This window comes from Camelus bactrianus, chromosome 31, assembly GCF_048773025.1.
Source record: "Camelus bactrianus isolate YW-2024 breed Bactrian camel chromosome 31, ASM4877302v1, whole genome shotgun sequence".
Lineage (NCBI taxonomy): Eukaryota > Metazoa > Chordata > Mammalia > Artiodactyla > Camelidae > Camelus > Camelus bactrianus.
Genome location: NC_133569.1, coordinates 25,217,727 through 25,239,018, shown reverse-complemented (window position 1 = coordinate 25,239,018; position 21,292 = coordinate 25,217,727). Strand labels below are relative to the sequence as shown.

Here is a 21,292-nt window from a genome sequence, read left to right as displayed (position 1 = left end):
CACCTGGGGTGGGGGGTGGTGTCTGGGGGTGGGGGCGGCACTGTCTTGTGCCCTTTAGACACTGGGATGCATTTGGGATGACATGGCTGGGCTGTAAGCAATAGGATGGTGTCTTGTTCCAAGATTTGGCTGCTTCTTTTGAGTTAATGTAGCGTTATCTCTGACTCAGTGCAGTGTACGCCACCATTCCTGAGTTTCTGGGGAGAAAAACCAACCCTCTTCTTGAAACTCAGGAAGCTGGAGAAAAGGGGGTGGGGGTTGGGGGAGGGAGACTGATGTCCCAACCATTTGGAAAGGGGCCCACTCAGATCGCTGTGCTGACGTAGGAGACACGTGCTGCAGAATCTGGGATGCAAACAGTGCTGACTTCATTTGAGCTCATTTTGAAGGAACCTGGCCCCTTTATTTTGCTTTTCAAAGTGCAGTTTCTTCTCAAAGATTGCAAATGCAAAGGGGACAAACTGGTACTGTAAGTGAACAAAACACCTCGGTGCCCTCAAAGGGGCAAGGTGGGGGCCGTACTCAGTCTGGGGGGGGGGTGTCCCAGAGTTCCCCTCCAACTGACGGTTACCATGGTGGTGATGGTGATGGCTGCAGGCACACGTGGCCAGATTTTCCTATTTTCCAAGAGATGCTGAAAATCCAGATTTTTATGTGAGTGCTGCTGGTTTGCCATTTAATGTCAGAGTTTGTGCCCACTCCAAAAATAAATAATTTCAGAAATTGCAAGAGGGACTGTCTCATTAAGTTTACTGTGTGCTCAAAGCCCACTACTTTCCTACCTGAATGCACAGTGATCTCTATCAACATTTTAGTCAGGTCATGAGTCAGGTGACTGAGAAACACATTTCCAAGAGTGTGTTAATAAAAGCTGTTAAATAGAAACATGTCCAAAGGGCTTTTAAAACAGAGCCTCTCTGAGGATGTCCCTTTAATAAAATCACCATCACCTTCATTACTAAGATTCAGGGGAGGTTTAGGGGTACAGTCACGGGGAGGGTGGGTGACATCACAGCCTCCTAGGACTTGGGATATGGCTGGCATATGGGATGGGTGTGGTTTGGGACCATGGTGGCAACATGGCGGGGCGGGCGGGCATTCACTATCATCCACCGTCTTCTATCTCAGGCTGGGCCGGGAGGGCATCTGAAGGTCCCTGGAATGTCTGACCAGCAAACTGGAAACGGGCTGCCCCAGATCCAGCAGCTTCTGCATTTGTCTGCATCCCCCGGGGTGGGGATGGGGGTGTCTGGTGAAGGGCCAACCTTGCCTCCAGACAAAATGTTTCCTGATTGAGATGAGGGCTTTGGGGCCATTCGGACTGACCTAATAAACCCATGTGAAGCCATATCCTATGTCAGAAAGGCAGTTTTCCTGAAATTGAATACCTTAAAAATGTGAGCGAAGCCGACCAACCCCAGGGGATTGTCAATCAGCCCCCCACTCCTCCGGGCTGGCTCAGTGCCAACTGGAAATCCCGCCTCCTGCCTCTCCCCAGTGGCCTTCTGGGAGGAGGAGCTGAGGTCTGGTGTGGGCAGAGTTCCAGTGTTATGAACTGGGGGGAGAGTGAGCCCTAAGATGTCAAATAAGTCTCATTTTTTTACATTTTCTGGGGACCTGGAATTAACACATTTTAATTAATACATATTTAATACTTTTTAAAAGCGCAACAGCTAATTCTCGATACGTACTTTATCCAGTCGTTTTAACGCACCACCACCAAAGGAAGAAAGCAAACGGTAGCGATTAACGCTGCGCGGTGCCGCCTGGCTCCCGCGATTACAAACCACCTGTTTTCCGGGATGCTAGGTGAGCGGACACCCAATTCTTGGCATAAAGGAAGCGGCCTGCTTTCGCAACGCTCCTCTGCCAGCTGGCCACCGGGGGGCGCAAGACGCCCGCGCATTCAGTTGTTTTTCTTATCCGTTATCTGCTGGGTCTTGCGGCAGATTGCGCCCCTACTCCGCCCCACTTCCCCGCATTCCGGCCCGCCAACTGTCCTGTCCAGTCTCCAAGGCCTCACCTAGAAAAGGGGTGGAGGGCAATGGAATTCACCCCAGCGCGCGGCAGTGCAGCGCGGAGAGATGCAGACGCCAAAAGTGATGAGCTCAGGCAGCGGACGGCCTGAAGGCGCCGGCTCATGGGTCCAAATCGCTCACAGCACAGCAATGTCTGTTAAACGCTCTCAAGCTCTTGTTCAGTTTTATTTTGCTGTTACGGGAAAACAAGCTTTTTATACATGCATATTTAAGCAATGAAAAAAATAGAAATTCGGGCTCTTCCTCCATCAGTACCGGGTCAGAGTCTCCTTCCGATCCCACCTCCTGCCGGAGTGGGCTTTGCAGTCCTTACCCTGGCTGCCATTAATGCGCAGCTTGGACCGGGCTCAGTGCACCCTAGCGGGGCCGCTCCTTGACCGGAGGGCGGGAGGCCAAGTCCCTTAGAGGTCAGTGGAAGTGTGGGCGGGGGGGAAGGTGGTCAGGATCTTTCCGGCCGGCCTGTAGATGGCGCCCGGGGACAGGGATTCCGAGCCCCGTTCCCCAGGCTCTTGGGGCCTGGAGCCGAGGGGTCCCAGAGGAGCGCACGCGGCTGTGTAGACGGTGCAGCAGCCAGGTGTTCTTTCCAGCCCCCACGGCTGCTCCGCACGTGTGCTAGGTCCGGGAGGGGCGGAATTACCGGCAAACGTGCCGCAGGTGCAACGGCACCAGTGTAGGAGGCGCGCTCCGAGGGGAGCAGGAGCGGCACGCGGCCCAGACCCCCACGCGCCGGGCAGCCAGGCGACCCCCACGCGCGGCGGGGCCCTGCCCACCTCACCCAGCGGCAGGTGGACAGTGTTGCTATGAAGAGAAAGCCTCGATTGTCCCTCCTACAAACCGCCACACGCCAGACCTCCGCTATTGTGCGCCCTCCATAGAAATGCAAACGAGCCGCGTGCGCCGGCCGCAATCTGCTCGTGCGCCCCGGCGCCCCGCAGCGCTCCGCAGCGGGCGGGGAGGTTGGCTGGGACCTTCCAGCGCAACACGACGGGTCGGGGCCTTGACTGTGCTTGGAGAACCTCGCGCTTGGGGCCCTAGTGTCAGCTGGAGGGGGCTGCGCCCAGACCTTTTGCAAGCTTAAAGCCAGCACTGCGTGTTTTTAAGTTCCGGTTTAAAAGCAACATACTCATTAACTCCAAATTAAAAGTAAATAAAAAAATAGAAATGTAGCAACAAAAATAAATGCAAAAACAAATTCCTTAGATTCTCCAAAGGTGCATTTCAAAAATTACAACCTACTGTTAGCAAGCAAGGTTTTTTTTTTAACTTTTTCCTTTTAAGGACTTAAAAAAAACCAAAAAGGCGAGATGAAATCTCCAGGCTCCAGTCTGCCTGGTAACACCCCGACAAAAGCGGCAGATTTGAGGCATTGTCATCCCCCGCACCCCTCCCCACGTGGCCTCCTGGCACGAGCCGCCAGCCGCCGCCTCATTTGCATCAGAAAGCGGGCGCCGGCCAATGGGCGCGCAGGCTCGAGCCAGCTGGCGGCGCCGCGGGCCGGGCCTATATAAGAGCGCGCCGCAGCGCCGCGGCTCACTCGCTGGCGGTGGGCGCGCCGGGCTGCTGCTCGCACTTTCCGGGCTCCGCTCGCGTCCGTTCCGCCCTCTCCTCCTGTGGATAACTTGCTGCTCGCTGATCGCAACATGACTCTGGAAGAAGTCCGCGGCCAGGATACGGTTCCAGAAAGCACTGCCAGGTGGGTCGGCGCCGAGCGTCGGACGTCCCCGGGTGCGGGGAGCCTGATCCTGCCCTGGCCATCGATGGTCGGGCGGCAGTCTTTGGGGCCGCCTCGGTGCGAGCCAGCCAGGGTGGGAGCCAGCCGGGCGCGAGTGTGCCGGCGGGGCCGGGGTGCGGCGCTTGGCCGGAGCGCCGGGCTGGGGCGTTGGGGGTGCGTCCCCGGGCCTGGGGATCTCGGCACACCCCCCTGGCCAGTCCCCTGCTCATGGCGCTGGCTCTTCCGCAGGATGCAGGGCGCCGGGAAAGCGCTGCACGAGCTGCTGCTGTCGGCGCAGCGCCAGGGCTGCCTCACCGCCGGCGTCTACGAGTCAGCCAAAGTCCTGAACGTGTGAGTATAGACGCGGCCCGGGCAAGGCGACCAGGGGCGGGAGGGGCAGGAGGGGCGGCAGGGAGGCCGGGGAGAAGGCGGCGGGGGCCACGCCGGCGGGGTCGCCGACCTGCCCTCACCAGCTCCTCCTCCTCGCCCGCGCAGGGACCCCGACAACGTGACCTTCTGCGTGCTGGCCGCCGACGAGGAGGACGAGGGCGACATCGCGCTGCAGATCCACTTCACTCTGATCCAGGCGTTTTGCTGCGAGAACGACATCGACATCGTGCGCGTGGGCGACGTGCAGCGGCTGGCTGCGATCGTGGGCGCCGGCGACGAGGCGGGCGCGCCGGGGGACCTGCACTGCATCCTCATCTCGGTGAGTGTCGCCTCCGTCCCGATGTCGTCCCCGCCCCCGCCAGCAGCCAACGGCTAGCGGCCAGGCAGGCTGACCTCTGCGCTTTCCCCGCAGAACCCCAATGAGGACGCGTGGAAGGACCCTGCCTTGGAGAAGCTCAGCCTGTTCTGCGAGGAGAGTCGCAGCGTCAACGACTGGGTGCCCAGTATCACCCTCCCGGAGTGACAGCCCAGCGGGGGGTCTTTGGTCTGTCTGATCGACGTGGTGACGCCCCGGGGCGCCTAGCGCGGGGCTGGCTGTGGATGCGCCCTCGGAGGGCGGCGGAGTGCGGCGTGGAGACGGGCAGGCGAGGGCGCGCGGAGAGCGGCGAGGAGGTGCGGCCCCCTCCCGAGGAGCGGCCCGGCGGCGGCGGCGGCGGCGGGGGCAGGCTGGCCCCGGCCCAGGACTGCGAGTGCGGGGAGCGGCTGCTCGCCCAGGAAGGCCGGAGGCGGGACGTTGGCCGCGCGGCCAGGAAGGACGGACTGGCCGGCAGGCGTGAGTCAGCAGCCTGTGCTCCCGGCAGAAAGGAAGGGAAAGGCCGGGCCAGGCGGCCGGGACTGGAGCAGTTACGGGAGCTCTGGCGGACTTGGCAGTACGCACTGCTGCTTCCAAACGGATCCGGGCGATGCTTCGTTTTCTAAAGGATGGTGCTGCTGCAGCTTTGAATCTTACAATAAACGACTGAAACAAACGTACTGTCTTTATTGAGGGCGGGCGTGGTTAGCAGGGTTGCTGATGATTTCTGAAGCTCAGGGAACTCCGTGGCACCTGTTCCGTCTTCTCTTTGCGGCCGGATCACAGGCTCCTGCAGGGCTGGAAGTGGGGGAGGGGGCGCTGCCTGGGTGTTGGGGCAGAACTTGAGCCCCGCTCCTGTGTGTCTCCTTTTAGGAAGATTTTTAAACTCACAAGACAGGAGCGTTCTTGGGGTAAGACGGGCAGCAGCTGGCCATCAGATTCTGATAACAGAGTCTTTTCCCTCCCCCACCACGTCTCTCCCCGCCTCCCTCTAGGCTTCCAACAGCTGCTTATCGGAACAGCTTGCAGGATGCAGGCAGCTCCCTCCTGCACAATGAGCATTGCCTCCTGCAGGCGCTGCCCTTTGCGGGCCCCGAGGACGGTGGCAGACTGCTCTCAGAGCCTCTTCCTGTTACAGGAACGGCCCTTACAGCAGTGTCACCAAGGTATTAATGTCGCATATGACACGATGACTGCGTTTAAGTGTGAGTCATCATTTTGTAATGGCTGTGCTAGAACTTAAAAGATCTGAACAAAAATGGGCAGGCAGCGTCTACACAAACGGGCGAGAGCATTCTGAGCGAGGCCAGCGCCTGCTGTCTGCTATTCTGAGTGTTTCCTGCTCACAGCGGAGTTGGGAGGGTTGCTGCTGTATTCACAGCAGCATGAAAGGCTCACAGAAGAAAAATAATTAAAATCTTTCTGGCAAAGACTTTCCTTAAGAAGGATCTAGGGGGAAATGTGCCGAGTGAATCAATCTTTTTTATTAGACCAATGTCTTGATTTCACCCTGGTGCCTCACTAGCCTGCTCTCAGCAGGGTAAGTACCCATGGGGCTCCCATGCTGTTAGCAAGCTGCCCAGGGGTCCACGAGCCTTCTAGGCAAAGTGAGGGCGGGGTGCTGTTTTTCTAAGAAGGAAATTCTGCTGGTTTATTATCAGCAGTCCCACATAGCTGATTCGTATCGTTGGGTGCCAGTTTTTAAGTTCTCCCCAGATCATGGACGAATTAACAGGAAAACAGGACGGTACGAGCTTCATTGTTAGACCCTCGGGAAAGCATCTTGTTTCAACACTTCCCAGCTCTTAGAAACGTTTCCCCCTTGACTAGACAGGGGCCGAGTGAGATCATGTGGCTGTTTGTGCCCAGCTTCATCACTGTTTCACCTATTTGCTGCTCAAAACCTCGAGGCTTCCTCCGGGAGGTAGCACCTTGCAAGGCAGGCCCCTACGGCAGTCTGCATTCTGGCTTGATGACCGTTGGCCACAGCATGCTGTAGTAAACACAAATGGTGCATAATTACTTGAAAATGTCCCCTTCAGTGAGTAAATTTAGCAGAACATTGCACAGAGCTGGTGGGCAGACCCTCCTGCTGGCCCACTGACCCTTGTAGTACATTCAGTTGGCAGTCCTTATTAAGAAACCTGGCTTTCTAGGATTTAGAATTTACAGCAAGGGCACCTGTTGGAGCCCCAGGGGCTAGGAAAATTCACAGGGGAAAATAAAATTCATGCTTGGACACGGTGCTAGCCCCAAAGCTTGTGCTTAAATTTTTCGTGGGGGCGGGGAGCTGTGAGTGAGCATTTAACGCTATTAAGATGAAATTCCAGAGGACAGGTAATAAAATGCACAGTGCTTATAAACACAGCTTCATATTCATACTTCCCGCAGCTCTAAGTGTGATGCATAGGTCACACGCACGTAGAGATGACCCATGCAGACTGCTGAGCACAATGCACTGTGTCTCGAAAGCCCCGAGTGAGATGTTGATGGCAGCAAGGCTTACAAACTGGATGAAAGCATTGGCTAAAGGTCATAGAACTCCCGTGGACTGGATTTGGGGCCGGGCCGCCTGGTTCCGGGGCCCTACATTTTCCCTGCCATGCCACACATCCGAAAAGGAAGGCTACTTTCATGAGATAACTTTGGATGTTTATAAAAAGCTTTCTATATTCATCATAGAAAACTTGTAAAACACAGAAAAGGGAAAGGGAAAAGTAGAAACACTGTGCTGAGCTGTCACTTTGGAGTCTTTCCTTCCTGCCTTTTTTACACCCCTGAGGGGTACAATATACGGAACCACATGCAACACTTCAAGAAGCTCGCCTCCCCTTGCGTCTGGTTGTCTCCTGCTTTTTATCCGTGATGTTCTGTTGCACGCCCTCCTGTCACTCAGTGACCTTGGAGGCCAGGGTCTTCAGCGCTGCAGCGGGCGCCGGCCCAGGAGTGACGGCTCGCTCGGAGGCAGGTGATCTGGTTAGGGTGTCCTTTCTACCTCATGGGCCTCCCCAAGCAAGACAGATGCCAGCCAGCTGCAGGCCGGAAGCAAGGCTGTTCACCCCAGGGCCGTGACAGTCAACGTTGCTTGTCTTTTAGTTCAAAGAAAATTGTTTGCATCTGATCATTGCTATAAAAAAATTGCACTGGCATCGCCACCGCTGCTGGAAAGATGAAATGAATACAGAAATGACAGTGGGAGCAGCTCGGGGGGTCAGGAGACCCTGGTCCACACAAGGAGCTGCGGCCTCTGTTCTCTTTGGCCAGACAAGAGGGCGAAATGGGCGCCAAGATTTGTTTTCTTTTTAAAGCTTGTGATTCTCTGGGTTGTGTGTTTTATTAAACCATTACGCTCGGTGGCACATTGTGCTTGAGGCTGACTTACCAAGAGCCACCTGAGAAATGGGAAGTTTTTCAGAAGAAAAGCAAGGATGCTGGCAAACAGAGCAAGGAGGTGACATCAGTTCAGGAAGCAGATAATTCATTTTCACTTTTTTTCCCAAAGTTCTTGAGATTTTCTGTTGGTTTTCCAACCTATCAACCCCTGCACTCCTCATGGAGTGTGTTTCTCCAGATGTCAAAAGGGAACTGACCTTCCCCTGCCACTGGGAAGAAACTTTACAGCTAAACTGGGGTAGTGAGGGGGTGGTCCTGCGTGTGGAGCCCGCGTAGTCGCAGGTGGAGGAACGCCGAGCTGGCGGGCGGGGCCAGCTGGGGACCGAAGGAAGCCTGGAACCATGGCGAACCTCCAATTTCTCTTCCAGGGCAAAGTGAAATTGGGTCTTTGGGAGCAGCCCCATTCTGAAGTCTAGCTCAAACTTCCCTTCTTCATCTTCCAGAAGAAATTTCACTTCTGTTGGCAAAGAAGGTGTGTTCAGAAGGAGTTGCTGATCTTTTGTCTTCCAGGCGGAGAGGAGGGTGTGGCATCCATCAGTGAGGGGCGAGGGCTCCTCGCAAGAGTCTGGATTCCGGGAGGTGGCTGCTGGAAGCTGCTGGAAGCCCCTCCAGGGTGGCACGATTCCAGCCCAACAGGCAATGATGACCTTTAGTACCCCCGTGAGCCGGGCCTGGGAGGGGCTGCTGTTTCTCCACCTCTTGGTGTGGAGGTGGGCACGGCCCTTGGTTGCTGGACTTGGGGGGGTGGGATATGGCCTGTTCATTCACTCATTCCCTCATTCATTCATTCATTGGTTCCTTCCTTCATTCAGTCGGCACCTACTGCTCGGGGCCCAGTCCTAGGCACGGACTCCTGACAGGGTCTTGTGGCAGGTGGTGCTGTGGGTGGTGCTGGGAGGGGGGCGGCCAGCTGTGCCCCACACCCCGTGGCTCTTTGTTGTCAAGGCTGGCCAAGGGCTGTGTGGCCCCTCGGGGCTGCTTCCAGGGCTGCTCCGACGTGCCCACCACAGGCAGGCGGCCGGGGGCGGAGGGTTCCCCAGAGGGAAGGGGGTGACTGGGAGAGGGTGATGGCCCATGACGTTTGGAACCCGGCCTAACTGTCAGGTAGTGCAGTATTTTGGTCAAAGCCAAGCTCCTTTTCTTGTTGCTAGTGTGGCTTCCTGTTACACAGAATAGATGCGTTGTCTCCCCAGCTCCTGGATGTGGGGACCGCAGATCAATGAAATACAGGAAAGCATGTATCTTGCGGTCTGAAACCCTCGGGGAGGCAGCAAAGTCGGTTATGGGAACGCTGTTAAAAAGACGTAGAAGCCCCCCCCCAAAGTGGGCTCTGACCCTATAACCGCTGACCACTTCTCTACCTCATACCACGCAACTGTTGTGGTTTCACTTCATCAGCTCGCGGGGAGGTGGGGTTCATTGCCAGTCTTCATGATTCATTTTTATCCCCAGCATTTGGGGTTTGCTTTGGGCTGAAGTCTGCAAGCCCTTGGGTCATGCAGCAGGGTGATTGAATCGATTCAGGTTTTTTTTTTTTTTTTGTGGTCTCTGCGGTGATCAATGGCTTGTGATAATGGTTTGGGTGACATTCACTTACATCATATCTTCCCTGAGTGGGAATAATTCTGGACGATGATTTCAAATTTGTTGGATTTTTTTTTTATTAGGATAAAATACAGGCAAATAGAATTCTAAGCAGCAGCATCAGTACAACGATAAAAAGCAAGGTTGGAAGAAAAGAAACAGGCTGGAGAAAGCGCCCTCTTTCTCAGCAAGATCAAAGTTCCCCAGAGTGATTCACAGCAGCAGTGTTTCCTGGAACTCCTGGCACTGAGAGGAATTGGATGCTAAAATTCCAGGAAGGAGGATGCTGAGGGGGAGATAGGCTCAGCTGTCCAGAGACCCATCAAAAACCGTTAGGCATTCATTTTCTGCCCTTGGATTTCTGCAAATCACTCAAGTTCTGGTTCTGTGGAGCCAAAACAATGACAAGATAAAGTTCAGGGAATGGGGTGGTTGGCCCGCAGCCATCAGATGCTCAGCTTGGCTAGAGGTGGGTTTTGGGTCAGGCAGCCTCAGAGCTGATGCTCCAAGTCCCCAGGCAGCTCAGGGCCAAGCTACCAGCCCTGCTCCCTCCGAGTGGCCTCCAGGCCCCTGGGCCCTCAGCTTCTCCAAAGGCACAGAGAAGACTGCGGAGAAGCCATTACCCACCCCTGTGTGGCTGGAGAAGCCAGAGGGAAACGCGGGCAGGGGTGAAGCCTTTGCTGCTGCACGCAGCCTTGTGCATCGGAGCCCGCCTGCGCTGAAGCCCTGCCTGCCCGAATCCTGGTTATACTGTTGGGGAGGAAGCCATGGCCCCAACTGCAGCAGCCCCTTCCAGGGTCTAACCCCACCTCTGAGCCCCCATGACGGCCTGGCAGGGGGGTTAGACCCTGCTCACTCCCCTTCTGGTCACCGCCACCAGCAGTGTGGAGCTGAGCTGGGTCTGCCCTTCCCGCTGCTGGAACACCTCCTTATCTCCCCACCCGTCTCCTCCACACCTGCCTCTCTCCTCCACCCCTTTGGTGCAGACTCTCCTCTCCTAGTTCCAGGCTCCCCAGCCCCTCTGTGCAGGCCTTAAGCTTCCTGCCTGCCCCATTATTGCTATCCCCGCCTCCCACACCGTGGGATGCTGGTTACCTTCTGTGATGCCGGTGTCACCATCCTACCCCCTCTCCCTGGAGACTGCCGGGACCGAAAGCTTCCTGCTGTGCTTCACCTTCCTTGCTCTGCCCCAGGCTTCCTCCTCTGCCCTCTCTAGCTCCTCTTACACTGTGTAGAGGTCTGTTTACAAGCCCGTGCATTTCTCACAGGGAGGGAGAGTTTCACCTGAGGAACCGTGAATCCATCCTGATACCCGGGTCAGGCTCACTCCAGTGGGAGGCTGGGTGGAAGAACGCCGTGTTCTTTGGAGGATGGAGACACAACACCCTGCCATCCTTCCGGGTAGTCTGCAACAGCTGCTCCTTGAGTGCTTAACGGAAGGGGGAGGATCGGAGCCATGTAAACGGGAACATTGGTTGGGTATCCGTTGTAGGAGCTGGGGTAGGACTTGCCTTTCCATCTTTGCCATCACCATCATCACCATCAGGCACGTTTGCCCGGCGCCCATCTGATAATGGAATGTCGATCCCAGACAATTTGAAGACCTGGCATTTTGTAAGAGGCAACACCATTTTTTTTTTTTAATCAATAGGAAGACAAACAGTAAGAAGCAGTAACTTCAAGAAGGATGGAGGGAGGAGGAGGAGGGAGCAGGACGGGGAACTCTGAACATGGACCACCCGGTGGCAGGGTCTTGGCTCGCTTCTGCAGGAAGCTGAAAACCACAGTGCATCTTACGTGGAAGCAGGGTGGGGCCTCGTGGGGAGGGGCGTGATGCCAGCCCCCGAGGACTGTCCAGAAGCGTCAGCCCAGAAGTGGGGGTGTCCCTGAGGGGCAGGAGGGCTTCTGAAGGTTCTGACAGGCCTGAGATTCCTAAGGCCTGGGGACACCTGGCAGCAGGCATCGAAGTGAAGGTGGGGCCGGGGCCCCGTTTCTCCGCTGCTTGAGGATTTTAGCAGTTGCCTCAGTTTCCCCGCAGAACCAACCCTTCCAAACCTGTCTCTCCTGACTGGCTGGCTGAGGCCCTGCGGTCCGTTTGCTCTACCTGTGCTGCGTGAGGCTGCCCGCCATCCCGGAGACGGCGCCCTGAAGGGCCTGGTGGAACACACTCCCGGGGCCAGGATGTCTGAGCAGCCCCCCCCCACCACGCAGCCTCCCCCGAAGCACCCTACGCCTGCAAGTCTTCACCTCGCTGCATTCTGTTCGTTACCTGGAGCTGCAGACCTGCGTGAAACGCGGCAGCGTGATTTCTGGGAGGCTGGCCCCGGGGGGCCCTCTTGGAGAGTGGCTTTGACTCACGAGGGCGTGTCTGAAAGGCTCTCGCAGGACGTGGCTTCCGTCCAGCCTGGGCTCCTAGTCCTTCTCTCGGCAGCTTCACTCTCTAAAAGGGAGCCCCCCCTTTTTTTCTCCCCGCGTCCTGGGCCATCTGAGGTGGGTGAAGCAGGCCCTACTGACTTCGCTGAGGTTTATTGGCTTCGGTGCCTTGGAGAAAGGGAAGTGGGGACCAGCGGCACGCTGAGGCCGGAGCCGGTCCCGGGCCCCCGCATGCCCTGTTAGACACGAGGCCGGGCTCTGGGCCAGGGGCCCGGGGGGCGCGGGACCCGGGGGACTGTACGTGAGTTCCTGACTCCTGACACGTTCCAGCTGTGACTCAGGGCTCTCGGTCCCTCTCTGAGCGCTGATGTCCGTCTTGTCAGGAACTCTGACCGGGCACAGTGCCTGCAGGCTCAGAGACGCCCAGAGCGCCCACTGACGCCCCCACCTGAGGCTGCGGGTGGGCTGCTGGACGCTGCCTCAGCCCCTCACTCGGCGCCTCTGGGAAGCGGCCAGAGGCCTTTTTCTCTGAAGCAAAGCAGTGAAGCCAACGATCTCCTCAGCCTCGCAGTTCTACGGCTTCCAGCTTTCTCTGGTCCCACAGTGACCTGGTCTGTGCGTAGCCTCCTTCAACACACACACACGTGCACACGCATGCACACACACACATGCGCACACACATGCACATGTGCACGCACATGCACACGTGCACACACATACACGTCTCCATTGTGTCCATTGTCAGGCCCAGTCTCTCAGCCTTGCTGGACCCCCAGCTGTGAGGTGAAGTCAGTGGCTTTGCTTTACCAACCTCCGATGGCCCAGGATGCCTGAAAAAAGCAAAGGGAGCTCCCTTTTAGAGAGTGACGGTGCTGCGAGAAGCACTAGGAGCCCAGGCTGGACGGATGGCCACGTCCTGTGAGAGCCTTTCAGACATGCCTGGCCATTTGTTTTTAAAACAGAGGACACTTTGGGGCAGGGCATAGCTCAAGTGGTGGGGCGCGTGCTCAGTCCTGGGTTCGGTCCCCAGCACCTCCTCTAAAAATGAGTAAATAAATATACCTAATTACCTCCCTCCCCACTCCCTCCAAAATAAAAAAATAAATTAATTAAAAAAATAATAATGAAATAGAGGGTGCTGGAAAGAACTGACAGCCATCCTCTCCATTTTATTTTATTCTCCCACGCAGCCTTTTCTTTTCTTTTTTTTTTTTCTTGACGCGTAGTCAGTTTACAGTGTTGTGTCCGTTTCAGGTGCACAGCACATGCTCCAGTCATATAGGAACATACACATATCCATTTTCATGTTCTTTTTCATTGTAAGTTACTACAAGACATTGCATAGAGCTCCCTGTGCTGCACAGAAGGAACTTGTTGTTTATCTACTTTATGTATAGCAGTTCGTGTCTGCAAATCTCGAACTCCCAATTTATCCCTTCCCACCCCGTTTCCCCCTGGTAACCATAGTTTGTTTTCTACGTCTGTGAGTCTGTTTCTGTTTTGTAAATAAGTTCATTTGTGTCTTTTTTTTTTTTCTTAAAGATTCCACATATAAGTGATCTCACATCATATTTTTCCTTCTCTCTCTGGCTTACTTCACTTAAAATGACGCTCTCTAGGTCCAACCATGTTGCTGCAAATGACGTTATTTTATTCTTTCTTTATGGCTAAAATTCCATTGCATAAATATACCACATCTTCTTTATCCAGTCCTCTGTTGATGGACATTTAGGCTGCTTCCATGTCTTGGCTACTGTAAACAGTGCTGCTGTGAACATTGGGGTGCAGGAGTCATCCTGAAGTAGGGTTCCTTCTGGATATATGCCCAGGAGTGGGATTCCTGGGTCATATGGTAAGTCTATTCCTAGTCTTTTGAGGACTCTCCAGGCTGTTTTCCACAGTGGCTGCACCAAACTGCATTCCCACCAGCAGTGCAGGAGGGTTCCCATTTCTCCACAGTCTCTCCAGCATTTGTCATGTGTGGACTTTTGAATGATGGCCATTCTGACTGGTGTGAGGTGATATCTCATTATGGTTTTGATTTGCATTCTCTGATAATTAGTGATATCGAGCATTTTTTTCACATGCCTATTGGCCATTTGTATGTCTTCATTGGAGAATTGCTTGTTTAGGTCTTCTGCCCATTTTTGGGACTGGGCTGTTTGTTTCTTTGTTATTAAGTTGTATAATCAGTTTATAAATTCTGGAAACGAAGCCCTTGTCAGTCGCATCATTTGCAAATATTTTCTCCCATTTCACAGGCTGTCTTTTTGCTTTGCTTATGGTTTTACATTTTCTAAGATGTATTCCTGTGACCTTGTCTTCCTCTGTCACCATTGAGCCATGAGCTGCACAAAACCCCAGTGCTGGCAGCCCCCTTTCCCTCGCTTCCACTCCTTCCCGTGAAGGCTGTGCCATAAAAATGCAGGGAGTCCACCTCGTGTCACAGCTGAAGGACCTGAAAGATCTCTGCCTTTCCCGCAGGGTAGCCACTCAGCACAACCTTTTCCTACAAGTATTCTCTGTCCTGAGGATTTGCCGTGTTATTGTTTTTTTCAGGGCTGCAAATTACTTCAAATAAACAAGCTAGTACAGAAAAAGTAATGGCCGGAACGCTGGATTTCCACTAAGTGATTATACTATGGGAACATTGCGCCTTCTGGAATACCGGGGCGAGGTGATGGATGGACAGCCGGTGCACAGAACGTTCTGTTCTGAGCTGCAAGTTGGTGGCTTTCGTCCCCGTGCCCGGCCTTGCACAGGTTTGCAGTCAGCGCAGAGAACTTGAGCTTCTCAGGGCTCTCCGGGACGCTGTCTCCTTTGCCCGGGGCTGGCGGGGACCTGGCGCAGAGAGCAGATTCCAGAGCCCGCCCTGCCTGCGCTGCCTGGCTGACCAGCTCCACGCAGCGAGGAGGACGCTGCCGTGAGCACATCCGTGGGAGGCAGCAGTGGCTCTCCAGAGCCGGCCGGCCTGGGGGGTGGGGGTGGGGTGGGAAGAAAGCCCTCCCTGCTCCAGATCCCTAGCAAGCACACCTCCGCCCCCGCCCCTCCCCAGGGCCGGTCACCACGGTCACCGACTGACCCTGGTCCCTTGCCTCTCCCTGCCTACTCTTCCATCTGAGTCCACTCAGACGTCTCTCGTGGGGTCACTGCAGAAACTGGGCAGAGGCGTGAAGGGCGACCACCGTGCCCTTGCAGAGCGGATGCGCAGTGAAGGCTGGCTCCCCACGCCCGCCTGGGATGTGAGTGGTGCTGATCTTCTCCTGCACCTTGAGCCTGGGGCTGCAGTTTCACCCGGGACCCCCCATCTCCCCCACCCCGCGCCCCCTGACCCCGAGGGAGTCGTGTCTGCGTTGCCTTCAGGCTGACCCCCGGGGGCGGCCTCGCCCTGGTCCGTCTTTCCCGTTAGCCCCTCCTGACAACCACAGGGCCCGCTGTTTCGGGGCTCTGGGGAGCTGATCTGTAGGACCGTCTGTGTCTCGTCACCGTCAGGGAAATGAGTATTTCTTCCCACGGCCACTGCGGGGTGTTTCGTGGAAGGAGGGGCTGCTGGGGCTGCTGGGAACAGTAGCAGAAGAACTCAGGATGCAGAGAAGCCACCAGGAGAGGCGAGAACTCCCCCTGGAGGGCGGGGAGGAGGCGCCGCGGGCAGCCCAGCTGAACGCGTAGGGGATTGGAGCACTTGTGGGTCACGGCCTGCTGGCATTTCTTTTCTACTGGAAAACAAAAGGGAAGAGGCTTTCCAGGTGGCCACGGGGCTCCCACCTCCTCTGGCCAAGGCTGAAGGCCCCCAGCCCCGAGGGCGGAGCGGCCCTGCAGCCCCGAGCAGGCCTGCAGGGCCGCTGAGTCACGAGCCGCAGAGCGGCCAAGGCGACTCGCACGGCCGTCTTCGCTGCCACTGAAAGACGCTCCAAGTGAGACCCCCGGGCGTGGATCTGTGTCCTCCTAAAGCGGGTCCAGGAGTTGTTTACGCGGCCAGATTTACCACTGCCAGGAATTGCTTATCGAGACTGGGCTTCTCGGATGTCCGGAGGGAGGGGAGTGCTCTGCGTGAGAAGTAGGGCGGAGCTGGAGCCAGCTCCCCGGGTGGCTCGAGGTGACCTGCCAGTCCTCACACGGCCCCGCGGCCCTCTGCTGGCAGCACCTCCTGTCCCACTGTTATTTTTATCTCCGGGTGAAACGGTAGTTTACCTTTATTGTTCTGGTTCCCCATCGGCGTGGCTTGCCGTCTTCCGTCCCTGCCTCCTTCCTTGGCACCGGGACGCACACCTGCCTGCGTTTCCAGGCTTCCTGGCAGGCTCGGGGCACCGAGGGAAGGGCAGGAGGCTACTGGCGGGCTCCCTCCCCAGCAGCGGGCTGTGCTGGGAAAGGGCCGCTGTCAGGCTGCCTGGTGGGTGTGCTCAGCCCTGGGGTGCATGCACGGGTCGGGGGGAGGGCTGGGACCCCCCACCTCACTGTGGGCTGGGGCGTCGCTGCCCACGTGAGAGGCCCTCGGCGCCCTGCGGGCCAGCTGGTCGGCGGCCAGGTGGCACTGAGCGCCCTTTGTTTCTCCCAGTGATGACTTCCCTCTTTGGGTCAATTATGCAGCCTAATAGCTGAGATTACTTCTGAACAAAGTGTGCCTCGCAGCCTGTGGCTTTTCCAGGGCAGCCCTGCCGGCCAGGGCCCTGCCACCCTCCCCAAAACAGGGCGAGAGGATGCCCCTAGCAGGTGACGGTCAGTCTGCTGCTTGGCTGGCCCTCCCGTGGCCACCGCCCTGAGGGGAACATGCGTTACCAGCCGGCATCGGGTTGGGAGGAGCGGGCAGGCTGGCGGGAGGACTCAGGGGCCCTCCTTTGGACCTGCCTTGGAGGCCTGGCCCAGCAGCGGGAAGTGAAAGTGTGGGGCTTGGTCTGTCCTTGGGTGCCTGGCTCAAGAGAACCAAAGTTCAGGGTTGCATGTGGGAGCAGGGAGGCCCCGGGCATGGCTCCTGGGAAGCAGGACTGGGGATTTGCAGGGCAGCTGAGAGCTCTCCTGGTCCTGGTCTCTTCCCAGCATGGGATGCCTGCCCCCGGCTTCCTGGCAGCTCGTGTCCGGGGTGAGAACTCAGGGCCTCTCTGAGAGATGGGAGAGGCCGTCCTTACATCTCAGCTCCGGCTCCAGGTCTGAGGAGCCTGTGTGATGTCAGAACTGACCAGAGGGACATAGTGCTTTGACAAGGTCAACTGTAGACCTCGGAATCCTGGAAGGGAACCTGCTCTCCGTCCCACTGCCTCCCGGAGCAGATAGGAAATCCCACAGGTGCCTGGGTGCTGCCAGGCCTGGCCTGCAGTAATGCACCACCCCGTAGTGTAAACAGAATGGGGGGGCAGCGAGTGGTCAGGGGAGAGTGCAGGTTTGGGGCTTCAGTTAATGTGTCCCTGAATTCTGTTATTTATCCAACACATTTTATGCACCTACTGTGTGCCAGGTGCTGTGTTGGAAGCCACAGACACATGGAGGGGACAGATCCTGCCCTTGGAGGAACAAAGAATTGCACACGTCGGGTGATGACAGAAGTAAGCACACAGTTACAAAGTGTGACGACTCCAGGTGGTGCAAGCACACACGGGCGTGGGAGAGGACGCTGCGCTGGATGCCGAAGGGCCAGTGGGAGGGACAAACGTGATGTGTGTGTGTGTGCATGTGTGTGAGTGGGGGCGTGTCACAGAAGGGACAGCATGTGCAAAGGCCCGGGGGCAGGAGGCTCCTGGCATTTTCAGGGTCAACTGTGGGGTGGGGTGGAAAGAGCCTGCTGCTGATGCTGTGTCACCAAGAGGAATTTACTTTAAAGAAAGTCTCCGTGGAACAACTTGGTTTCTTGTGTGTGCGTGTGCGAGCAGGTGCACAGGTGGCAAGGCGAAGAAGAAGGGAGCAGAGGCCATGGGAGAAGGCACTGGGCGGCCCCTGGTACCCCGCCAACAGCATCCGGCAGACGAGTGAAGCTGTGCTCTCACTGACATCATGGGGGGACCCCCGGCAGGTGTCAGACACACCTTGAGTGAGGCACACCGGTCACAGGCAGCCCGGGAGGGGGAGGGGTAAGATGGGGGTGGAGAATCTTCGCCCCCAGAGGACAGGACCTGCAGCTTCCCAGCACTCTCCAAGGGCTGACTGCTGCTGATGGGGGGTCCTGGGGTTGGAACACAAAGTGGGGTAGGGCTGTCTTTCTGTCCCTTTCTGCTGAAAAGGGGGTGGAAGCGACATTCCATGAGCGCCGACGGGCGTCAGGCATGGTGTCCCTGCTGCGTCACACCCGCCTTTAATTCCGCACCAGCAATGCTGAGAGGTAGCAGGCAGCGCTTCGGGGAGTCGCTGGTGCACCCAGCGTCTCTGACCCGAGGGCCCTGTCTCCCCTGGAGTCTGTTTGCTGGGTGGCCTCACTCCAGGAGGCCCTCCCCCTCACCCGCCGTCAGTCCCGGTCCTCCCAGCTTCCCTGTCCCTCTGGTGGGCTGCCCCGCGCAGGGCCTGGTCTCCACTCACGTCCTGCTTCTGCCCGAGCTCCCCTGGGCCCAGCCCAGAGCGTCCCACACCTGCAGCCTCAGGTTTCTCCTCTCAGCCTTCCTCTGGGGCCTGGAGAGCTTAGTGACCTTGAGGTAGGGGGCTGCTGAGTGAGTGGCGGGTCCAGGGGTATGGGGGGGATGGAGTATAGGGGATGGGAATGTGGGGTCTGGGGCTGTGGGGGCTGGGGTGTGGGGTCTAGGGGCGTGGGGATGGGGTGTGGGAACATGAGTGTCTGGAGATCTGGGAATGTGGGGGCCTGGGGTGTGGGGGTGTCGGGGTCGGGAGGTGGGGTGTGGGTGCCAGGACTCTGGTGTCAGGGGAAACTTGGGTTCTCTGCTGCCCCGCTGCCCCGCAGGGTGAGCTCGCTAATCTTTCTCGTTGCACAGCGGAGCTCCGTGTTCGGTGGCTCTAAGCCCTGTCGAGCTGGAGCTGCGGCCCCCGCCGCACCGATTTGGCACAGAATGACTCTGTCCATACAGACCTCCTTGCTGCCTCTCCTTCCACCGTTGCCCGCCCATCCTCTCTCTCCCTCTGCCAGCGCTAGGCTGCCCTGAGGGTCCCGGGGAGCCTGGGGCGTGGGTGGCCTGGGCCAGGCGATGGTCCTAAGCGCCCCCACGCAATCCACTCCTGGCACCAGGAATCCCTGAAAGGTCTCAGCACCACTCCCTTGGAGGAGAGCCTTCCCAGGCCTGGCCTGCCCTTTCCCAGTTTTTTGTTTGTTTGTTTTTTGTTTTTTTTTTTTTTTTGCTTTTTTGGCGAAGGAAGGTAATTAGGTTTGTTTGTTTAAAACGGAGGTACTGGGGGTGGAACTCAGGACCTCATGCGTGCTAGGCGTGCGCTCTGCCGCTGAGCTGTGCCCCCCCCCAGTCATTCTTTTCCTTTCTGGAAATCTCAGACATGTGTCAGAAATAAAAGAGGGACCCCTGGGGCTCCTTGGACCCGGGTGGAGGTGCTCCCGGAGCCCAGACTCCCACCGCTGGTCATTAGGACGCGGGGAGAGGGGAACCCAGCACCCACGGTGGGCGAGCGGAGCTTCCAGCATCCAACCTGCAGGCCCTGTGCCGGCAGCCAGCTGGCTTTCTTATTGTTGACTCTCTTTATCTTCGAGAAACAAGCCCGCCAGGACGTGCCCCTGGCCCTACTATGAGTGTGAGTGTGGCTCCCTTTCTGTTCTGCGTCCTTCGTGCTCCCAGTTCTAAAGAATCCACTGACCAACTAGGAAATACAAAAGCTTTTGTGCTAGAAAGACATCTTTTGACATCTCCAAAGACCACCTCCCTGCCCCTCCGAAAGGAGCCACACGCCCCTCGGGGGCAGCTCATATGCAATTTACTCTTTGACTCCCGCCCCTTTTCTTCTTGTTTTAAAACCAAACTCTCCAGAGCCAGCCTGTGCAGCACGTATCTTTTCCCCTTTGGTGAAGGAAGCATGCTCTCTCCCCATGTCTGCGTTGTCCCCTCCCCCTCGATTGGCATCCGTGCGGAGATGCAAAGCAGCCCTTCCTGCCAACAAGCCCCAGGTTCGGGCTGATGTCTGTGGGCTGGGGGCTCCTTGAGCTGAGAAGGGAAGTCGGGAGGCAGAAATCTGCACTTTCTCCTTGATAAATGTGATGTGGTGATTTACAATAAATATACAGTTTGCTCTCTGCCCGGATCCCTGGCTCACGGCTCCCAAACCCCTCGGAATTTCCTGAGCAGGAAGAGTAACGGGAGCATCTTCTGTTACTTGGTGCCTTGTCCTCGGCTCCCAAAATTGCTTCAGAGCCGTAGAGGTGGCATGGGTGTCCCCTTCCACCGCACCGGGGCTCACGTTAATGAGACGACTTCCGGACCACACCGCAGGGTGCAGGGCTGGTTGCCAGGGAAATGGACCGCAAGTAGAAGGTTGGGACTTCCAGCCCCATCCCTTGATTTCCAGGGAGGGGAGAGGCATTAGGGGTGGAACCAATCACCAATGGCCGATGATTTAATCAGCCATGCCCGTGCAATGAGGTTCCACAAAACCCCCAAAGAGCGGGGCTTGGAGAGCTTCTGCGTTGGGGAACCAGAATACTTCCATGCGTTGCTGTTCTGGGCCCCAAACCGTACAGGGATAGAAGCCCCTTTGTTTGGGAACTCGCTCTGTGTAGCTCTTCATCTGGCTCTATGTCCTCTGATCAGCTGGTGACCTAGGGAGTAAATGGGTCTCCTGAGCTCTGTGAGCTCCCCAGCAAGTGGATGGAACCCGAGGAGAAGGTCCCGGGAACCTCTGGTCTGTGGCCGGCTGGTCGGAAGCACATACGACAACCTGGACTTGCAGGTGTCACCTGAATGGCGGGCAGTCTAGTGGGAGTAAGACCTTAACGCATGGAATCTGACACTGTCCCCAGGAAGATGGTGTCAGAATTGACTGAAATGGTGAGACAGCCCACCAGTGTCCGCTGAGAGCTGCATGGTGTAGGAAAAACACATATCATACCACAAGCTACTGGCAGGTCAAGTTTAACGTGATGAGAGGATTCAGGGTTAATGCCTTCCTGAGGCCACACGGACACCAGGGTCAGGCTAGGAAGTGCTGGACACGATTTGCAAGCTTAGTGAGGAAGGCGTGGATTGGTCTCATGGTGACTCTGAGGCGCTTATGTGTGCATCGCTGTTTTGTTTATTTGTTGCATGCCCAGGGCATCCTTGGGTGGCCGAGCCGTGTGTGGCCCTCTGACGCTCTAGCTTGCTGGTTCCTGTGCCCCGTCTGCAGAAATGGCTGCTTGCTTGGTGGCACAGTGTCTCGCTGGAAGGAAGAGGGCCTCTGAAGCGCTGGCTAGCTCCATACAGGACAAAGAATGCTGCTCTGGGAGCAGGCGGTGGAGGGAGCTTCCTCCGGATGGAAGACCTGGAGGACACAGCCCAGAGCGTTTCCGGGCAAAACGTAGGAGGACTCTGTTGACAGCTG

At 56.8% G+C, this 21,292-nt stretch overlaps 1 protein-coding gene and 1 long non-coding RNA gene across 2 annotated transcripts; both read left to right on the top strand.

Annotated features, from left to right (window-relative positions):
- The first annotated feature begins 3,562 nt into the window (after positions 1–3,562).
- GADD45G (growth arrest and DNA damage inducible gamma) lies at positions 3,563–5,168 on the top strand. Its single transcript, XM_074355496.1, has 4 exons — positions 3,563–3,732; positions 4,000–4,101; positions 4,246–4,459; positions 4,553–5,168. Exons 1-4 carry the CDS (start codon positions 3,680–3,682, stop codon positions 4,661–4,663), a joined length of 480 nt encoding a protein of 159 aa, XP_074211597.1. The 5' UTR covers positions 3,563–3,679; the 3' UTR covers positions 4,664–5,168.
- Positions 5,169–15,385: 10,217 nt separating this feature from the next.
- LOC105065426 (uncharacterized) lies at positions 15,386–18,501 on the top strand. Its single transcript, XR_006723197.2, has 3 exons — positions 15,386–16,232; positions 17,292–17,379; positions 17,704–18,501. It is a non-coding gene; the product is annotated as an uncharacterized LOC105065426 (long non-coding RNA).
- Positions 18,502–21,292: the final 2,791 nt, after the last annotated feature.

Excerpts from the sequence above, each read along its gene's own strand:
- GADD45G (XM_074355496.1), top strand. The coding sequence starts at position 3,680 with ATGACTCTGGAAGAAGTCCGCGGCCAGGATACGGTTCCAGAAAGCACT. Across the intron at positions 3,733-3,999 it reads GTTCCAGAAAGCACTGCCAG|GATGCAGGGCGCCGGGAAAG; the intron begins GTGGGTCGGCGC and ends GCTCTTCCGCAG. Across the intron at positions 4,102-4,245 it reads TCAGCCAAAGTCCTGAACGT|GGACCCCGACAACGTGACCT; the intron begins GTGAGTATAGAC and ends TCGCCCGCGCAG.